The 8,817-nt window shown below is 28.3% G+C and overlaps 1 protein-coding gene across 1 annotated transcript in view; it reads right to left on the bottom strand.

The window, feature by feature from the left end:
- Positions 1–6,549, bottom strand: part of LOC149533968 (MADS-box transcription factor 57-like) — a 68,194-nt gene extending 61,645 nt beyond the window's left edge. The window contains exons 1-2 of the mRNA XM_089802993.1: positions 5,964–6,549; positions 5,265–5,467 (exon numbers count right to left, since the gene is read on the bottom strand). Of these exons, the coding sequence (XP_089659119.1) occupies positions 5,265–5,446 (182 nt within the window). The 5' untranslated portion in view covers positions 5,447–5,467; positions 5,964–6,549. The remainder of the gene's footprint in view (positions 1–5,264; positions 5,468–5,963) is intronic.
- Between the last annotated feature and the right edge of the window lie 2,268 nt (positions 6,550–8,817).

Genomic DNA, 8,817 nt, shown 5'->3' with positions numbered 1-8,817 from the left:
TATCCTTTTTTAAAAATCTTATATATCTTTTTTTTTAGCTTTCCAATCATGAGTGTCTTTTTCAATAATTTTCAAGGCACAAGATTATGTCATCTTCCCTCTCAATAACTATTACCAAATATCAAATTATGGCTATAGTTCAATTGATATAGGGATTACAAAAAATGGGAGTACCTCTACATGTATTTTAGCATGCATAACATAGTGTTCTTCATCCAAGCTCTCATACACTTTAACAAAATTTCTAATTCTCTCCTATATTTTTTAGCAAATACATGTTCGAGTACTCTATGAATAACTTATGCATTATGATCCATAATGTAATAGCTTCTATGTCTTTCTTCTACATGTCAAAATTGAGAACGAAATTCTTCATAAATAACCTTGATTGATCTATCATTTGGAGGTCCTAGAGTAAAACCTTTTTATATCCCTTGACTAAAATTGTATCTTAAAAATCCATTGGGTAAAGATTCTATCCTAGCGAGAGATCTCATATATCTTTTACTCCATCTTTACACTTTTTTTTGCTAATGGTGGCCACCTTCCATCCCATTTAATGAAGAAACCTACTTTTCTCAATCTAGACACTCCACTTCTTATGATTTTACTATTCATATGTAAGAATTTTAAGGGAACAAGGGCATTTTTCATACCTTTTGTTGTATCTCTTTGGGTTAATTTTAGTCAACTACATTTATGGATCCTCCTATTATAATTATCACTTATTAATTTGTTTAATGACATATTCTTGCACCCTCAAATACCTTATTACTAAGATTTTCCATACCAACACATGTCTTCAAAGTCAAGAGGATTTTGAAAACCCTCCTTCCATTTGTCTAGCTAGTAGCACTGTATATTAGTTGTTGATTCAATTTATTTGGATCTTCTATTTTTTATGAAATTATCCCTCTAATGTAGCATAATTTTTTATTTAGAAAAAGGTTCCTATAAGTTGCATGTTGATCCACATATTCATCTTCCTTTAAAAGGATTTAGTTAAAACCATTGTTCATTCTTATCCCTTATTGTTTTAAACCTACCTTAATTTTAAAACTACAATCTACAACTTAGTCAAAGAGCCTGAAATTTTTTTGGGGGGTTTTATAAGTTTCAGAGCCTACCTCCATATTTTGGGAGAAATACCTCTCTCAAATTTTGTTGCACACTCCCAGGCTCCATAATTCATTATTCGATCCTTTATTTTCTTGTGATGAAAAGACATATTATTTGGTATGCCTCTCTTGGCCAACTATTTTGTTGGTACTAATCCAATTTTTTTCTATCATTGATTCTATTATTTGCCTAATTACACTTGTTTCAATTTGTTCTATCCTAGTGGATACTCTATTCTAAACCTATTTTTAGTCATTATTATGTCAATGCACACAAATGAATCAATATGTGAAGGAAAAATGTTAGAAATAATTATAATAACGTTTTGTATTGGGACATAAGAAGAATACTAGTAAATAGGTGATGAAAATATTGAAATTCAATCCCAATGTAAATAGGTATAAAAGACTAAACCCAAGTTCACAAACAATACAATTCAATATCTTTGATATTATCTTTAGCAAATGTTTTACATGATGGAAGAAAGTTCTCATCATGTAATAGCTATGTTATATTTTTTACAAACATATTATTGTCCTTTAAAAACTTATATAAAAAAAAAATAAAAAATTGACTTTATTATATCTCATTCCAAATCAATCATGATTCGAATTAAGAAACCTTTGAACAAAGGTTGCCTATTATTTGTAATCTTTAAAAAGTATGATATACCTTGCACTTAAAATGTAAATTGTTTACATGGAAATATAGATAATTCATCCTACAATGTGTATACCTCATACTTATACTCAATCCAAGAAAATAACTTCAAGGATAATAAATCTAACCCTTCAAGAGATTAAATAAAATAAAATTAAGAGAAGCTTGTGGGAGGAACACAAGCAAGAAGGAAGCTCATGAGACAAAGAATCCATTCTTAACCAGATGGATACGAAGCTAAAAAAACCAGAAAGGAATTCCATGAATTACATTGACAACCTCCCTAGAAAAGTCATTTCTTTGAATATAATGTTCTCTAATGCCATCCACAACATCAAAGTCACCCTTGTAGTTTCAACCATTTGCAGAGTCTAGTTGGAAATGATGAAGGAGACTATCTTTGGGGTCTTTACTAGCAATAGAAAGTTGAAAAAAATGGCAAGGCAAACATAGATATCTAGGGAAAGGAACATGGTTCACGAGATCTCATGAACTAGAACTGTTGATCTTAATAAGCTTGTTAAGGACTACGAAGTCATCAAGACGACCTAGTTGTTATAGCTTGGCTCGAAGGACGTCTATGGTTTTTTAGTTTTTTCAAATATGTGGTTATTTCCAACTTTTTATGTTAAACTAATTGGGTTTAGACTTTTGTGACAACATTGTGTTGTGTTGGTTTAGTTTTAGATACTTACTAGACAACTATTGTAGTTTTTTTAGTATTGTGCTTGTTTATGTTTTAGATAATACTCTTAAGAACATGATTTTTTTTGATAATTTTGTTTGAAGGCTTATATTTAGCTATTTTGGGCCACTATTGTTCTAGCTCATTGCCTAGTTGTCATGGCCCAGGGAAGGTTGTTTCTATTACATTGGTTCAATGACCTCTCCTTCCTTCTTTATCAAAAATAAAATTAAGAAAAAAAAACTCTAGAAGGTTCAATTTGTGTATCTAAAATCGAATAATAATTTGAGATTACCACATATGACTATTCCAAATTAAGATAAGATAAATATATTTTAACTATTAGTAGTTAAAGGTTACCATCTCAAAAAAAATTATTTCATATAGCATATTTTATATTTAAAAAAAATTCTTTTAATTGATTTTATTGGCTATGATCAAATTCAAGTAGAACAAATTAATTTTGATAAAACCATAGTCATAGAGTATAATTTTGTGTATGTAATATCGTAAAAATTTCCCAAAGACCACTCCTTAGAATATTTATGAGATTAACCCGTGATTGCATTGAGTTATATATAGATAATTGATCTATATATAGATGAGTTCAAAATAAATTAAAATAATACAAAGAGATCCACAATGACTATTGAGAACATCAAATTGTTTTTTATCTACACAAAAAAATCTCGTTATGGTGTCACATGTATGATACACTCTTAAGAAATCAATAGATCCATAGGAGACTAGTTCACTATGATTATCTACCTCCTTGGAAAATTAATGTGTGAAGTAGTTAGAGAATTTTGGATACTTTCATCATTTCATATGGAAAATCTTTTTTGTTTTGTTAAATGATTTTTTTAATAGAAAAATAATAATAGTCATCTTAATTGTCTTGAAAGAGGACTTGGAACCTTTTTTATTATGCACAAATAGAACCATAATATTGAAGGAATCAAATTAAAGAAATTAAATTATATATTTTTAAGAAAGTTAACCAACTCATTAGTTTATCATGTTTGAGGTTTAAAAATTTTAGTTTTCAGTAATAGAGTAAAATTGATAATGATTAAAATTAATAATGATTGTTGTAGAATAAAAATATTAATTTTAAATAGACAAATATTGCATGATTTTTGGGATCATATGAATTAAAGTTCCACAATGCTTGTCGAATATATTTTACCAATAATAATTTATAATCAAAGTTCAGGATCTTGGATTGCACTTGCATCAGATGGCTTTCTAATATCACGGTCTCAATTGGAGTTTTGGACGTAGATCAATGATGGAAACTTTAATGACAGTTTTTGGCTTCACTCTTTTGACACCAAATAATGAATTGTACTCATATGAGTTTTGGTCTCTTTGTAATCACAATATTCTTGATTTGTGAATCACAACAACAAGATTCATTAGTGTTGTTAGATACTCTCTCTTGATGTAGTGTTTCTTCTTCTCCATCCTTTTTGTATTAAGCAATGACTAGAGTTTTTCTTTTTTGGTTCTTTTCTTTAGAAGCTATTTTTGAACTAGTTATTATTAATATAAATATAATGTTTCACCAAAAAATAAACAAATAATTTATAATCAAAGTTAAAAGAACCATCTATAAAATAGTGAAAATCAAAATTAAAATGCTCAAGGTTTCTATATGAAAATGAAAATGAAAGAAAGTATCTTTAAAACATTCTTTTTCAAAATTATAAGGGTAATACTTTTCTAATGGTCATGAGGGCCAAGGTTGGACTATGGATTGATTTAGAATGATCTATTGACCTAATTTGCAACTAAAGGGATATAATCTTTTTGATATATCAAATCCTTAAGGAGATTTATATTCAATGTATTAAAAGAAATGATAAGGACCATGTCAATATTTAATCCAACTTTCTTTTATTGATTATATTTCTAATAAAAATCATTAATTCAATATCTTTTATCTTGGTTATATTATGCAAATTTCTTGACATCAAATTTTTATCATACTAAGATTATTTTCAGTTTATTATCAAATTTAGTAATGCTTTTGTATTTTATGAAATTTTTTAATTTAAAAAAAAAATTAATAATACAAATGGATTGAAAATAAAATCTAAAATAACGCGTATTTGTTTCTTCTAGATTTTTTTAAATTCTAAATGTTTATATTAAAAATCTTACAATTTAAAAATCTGAATTTTTTAGATTCATATTTTTCATACAAAATTAAGAAAATGTTTAATTTAAAAAATAAAAAAAATTAATTTTAAAGTAAATAGTAAATCTGAATAATAAATGTTCTTATAAAAGACTTTGTCATTTCAAACTATGAAATAATATGAAGTTGAAATCTGCACTATTAAAACTGCAACTTTTATCTAAGCAATAGAAATTGAGAAAACTTTTCAAAAATATTAAATTTATAACTATTAAATGTACAAACAATTTAAATAAAAATGTTTAATAAAATTATAATTAAAAGGATAAAACTGGAAAATAAATAACTATAATCACTAACAATTCAAACCAACTTCAAAAAGATTAACTTTAAATTACATCGACATAAGAAATTTAAAACACTGAAATATCCACTCTCGAGAAACCTATTATTTCAGAAGCAGAAAAACTACTTGCTTTGTATAGCTTTGAATTTCTTCAAGATATTTAAGAATGCAGTTTTAAGTATGTTCAAGATATTAATGCAACTGCCTTGTCATGAACTCATTATTCCTATGAACTTTCCTAAACAAGATCTTGTAAAACACTACATTTTTTCCTAAGATAAATAAACTCAGGGACGAGGAAAGAAGAATACCTGGTATTGGAGTACTCGAAAAGATTCCCTGATGCAGAAAAAACCACAAGCCCGACCTCTGCGTCGCAGAGAACAGAAAGCTCTTTCGCCTTTTTAATCAGACCCTTCCTCCGCTTCGAGAAACTCACATGCCTTGCCGTGGCTTTCTCTATTTTCTTTAGTGCTATTCTTTCTCTCCCCATTTTAAAACTCAAATACTATACCTGCAAAGAGAGTTATGAAATAAGAACATCTTAAATGTTTTATCTGTAAAGAGTACAACAAATATTTGCAAATCTTTCAAAATTATACAAATATTTTCATAGAACGTTTTCTACTAAAGAATTTTTTTCAAAAACTTCAGAAAATTTTAAGTGTTCATCGAATATTTTCGATGAACATTTAAAATTATACAAATATTTACAAAATCTTTTGAAATTATACAAATATTTGCAAAGAGCTTCAAAAATTGTATAAATATATGCAAGACAAGCAAAACTTTACGATTCCCTTACTAAAATGTGGAAAAATGTTCTTACCGGCGAAAAACTTCTGAACTTTTAAAATATTTTCGATGAACATATAAAATTATACGAAATTTACAAAAATCTTTTGAAATTATACAAATATTTGGAAATAGCTTTCAAAAATCGTACAAATATTTTGCAAAACAAGCAAAGCTTCACATTTCCTTATTAAAACGCAGAAGAATGTTCATACCGGCGACTGAGCGGCGCCCTGGTTATGACCTCAAACCTTTCAAATGCACCCTTACTTCAATCAAAAGATAAGATAGATGCTATTTTAGGTAGCTTCCATCTCTTTCGCCGGGTAGAATACGAAAACTATATTTCCGGATTCGTCTAAGTGCCGCAATTTACTTTCGGAAATGTGCAGCAAGATCAAAGGGCAGAATGAGCTCTACAGAATCGACTCGAAGTTTTCCCGATCGAATCTTCACCATCCACGTTTTGCAGTGTACACTTTCCATCAATGGCTGAGCAGACAATATGCGAGGGAGGCTATATCCCTTAAGCGTCATACCTAGTCAATTAATGTACTTATAAAAGTAAATTTCTTTCATCAATGGCCGATTTTCTCCGATGGCTCTGTTGTCTTTCAGTAGTCACAGTCAATCAGTCTTCCATCAGGCTCCAAGCGGCTCTATGCGATGAATTTGCTCCATTATTGGAGCGCCTCCAATGAGCGGAAGACCACAAAATATGCAATGATTCTTGTGGTCCCATGAATTTACTACGTTTTAACTGTTGTCGCCACGGGGTACTTAAGGTCAAAAGATATTTGTCGCTATTACCTTCTTTTTGGGGTTGTTAAATACGTATGGAGGGCCTCAAATTTTACCATCACATAGTGGGGGTTCTTTAATTTATACGGAACCCAGCGAAGTCAGTCTATATTTTTGGACATTTTTGGATATTGAGGAGAATAGGACAACTCTAAACAATTTTCTCTATGGCTGAAACATATTCTTGATGATTGTGAGGAAAGTAGGATGACTCTAAATATCTCATTATTGAATTTTCAGCTAATAGTGGAAAGATCAAAGGTTGTGGTTGCATATATAAGTCTTTCAATTGTAGACAATATGCAAAAAGTAGAAAGTAATTTAAGTTCAAATATAGCTTGTTTTGTCCCAACTTCATTGTTTATATTCTTTAAATGTTTCTTTTAGGAAAAGATAAATTGAAGCAAGTATGATTGAAGACAACTCTTTACTAGATTGAGGTTTGTGTGAATCACATAAAGATGGCTCTCCTAGTCAATATTTTGAAGAGATCAAAATCTGACATGTATATTATTTTATATTATATAGTGAAAATTGATAGAAGAGTTCATGGCTACAAAGTACCGCAAATACTTTTATTTGAAGTGCACCTAAAAAAAATACATAAAAGTTAATTGCTATTTCCATAGATTTCAATCATGTTCAACTTTACAAAGAATATAAGTAAACTATTATATAATGAAGAAATAAATAATACAACAAAAACTATTTAAGTTGTTACATATATAGCCAATAGTGGCATGTTGTGATGGTTAAGTTGTTGAGTTGTTATCCTTGCCATCAAGGTTCAAATCTCATGGGGATGAGGTCCCCCGTTTGTGGCCTCACTGGTTCATAGCTCCAGGTCAAAGTGTTTACCCCTCTTTAAAAAAAAAAAAGTTGTTACATATATAGATATTGCAATCAATATTTAAAAACAAAATAATTAACTTATACATAATCTATACAAATAATACTTTTGTTTAAATATTTTAGTAAGAATATTATGAAATTGAATTTGTAACCATTATAAAAAAAAAAATATTTTAGTTTTTTATGCTACTTATTTAAAAAAATTCTATTATTGACTATAATTGATCTTTTTTTTTAAAATAATACTTATTCGATCTAAAAATTTATTACTGTAGTGCTTGCCCCTAGTTCACATTTTGCTTTCATTGCCAAACTCATTTAGGCCAATTTTATGCTTGATGTTTAGTAGCGCTACTTCCAAATTTTTAGATATTGTTTTAGATTTAGTTAATTATATGATGAGATTACTTAGTACTCTACATTTCATGTATGCATGATGATTATTCAGTAATTTTAGTCATTGATGATGTTTAAGTTAGATGGATTATCATATATGTTTCTTATGGATACTTACCCCATACTGCATGTGTATGGTGTGCCTATTTATTTTCTTTTTGTATGTCATTTCTAATGTGGTTAAGGAAGGGAGTTGTAGTCACCTGCTAGTTGAAATCTACATGATGCACCACTTCCTGCCATTTCCTATTTAGCTTAGTATATATTGTGTATGTACACATGTGGATTTTATGCAAGTTGTAGGTATTGGGTATGACTTCCTTGAATTGCCAAAATGAGTGTACCCTATCACATTATCTCAATGGTAAGAGAGGGGAGATAAATTGTCAAGTCCAAATTCTAAACCCTTAAGCTATTTGTCCTAATTGATAATTAGGCCAAGTATTTGAGTCGAGTACCCTCTGAATGCATCGAATGACGTTAATTCATGATAATAACCCTTTAGTTTGATTTTGTATGTGTTCTTCTATGATGGATTTTCGAATGCTGTTTCATGAATCCTTGATGATTTTCTATTAACTAAGTCTAATTAAAAGATTAAATTAATGATTTAATTTAATGAGAAATTATTATGATATTTTAATATTTAATTGTATTTAATTAATTGAAAAATCAATTAAATAAAAATAATTAAATTTGAAGATAAAAGTCATAAGTGTAAATTTGGAATGTGATAATATTTATTTAATTTAATAATAATATATTTAGAGATCTTTTTAAAATAAATGCTAACTAATATTATTATTTAAGTTAATAAATAGTTATTAAATTTAATGTTTGAAAATAAATTTAGAAGGAAAAGAAATTAATTTATTAAAATTTCATGATCGCATGATGTGTGCATGATATTAAATTTAATAAATTAATTTATAAAGAGTCAAGTGGAAATTAAAATAAAGTGAATTAATTAATTAATGATTGTGCATGGGAAGGATAAATAAAAGTTAACAATGAGTTAAG

The sequence above is a fragment of the Cupressus sempervirens genome, chromosome 10, assembly GCF_028749045.1.
Source record: "Cupressus sempervirens isolate cs-2001-9-10 chromosome 10, ASM2874904v1, whole genome shotgun sequence".
In the NCBI taxonomy this organism is placed as follows: Eukaryota; Viridiplantae; Streptophyta; class Pinopsida; order Cupressales; family Cupressaceae; genus Cupressus; species Cupressus sempervirens.
The sequence above is the reverse complement of the archived record's forward strand: the minus strand, read 5'-3'. Positions and strand labels throughout refer to the sequence as shown.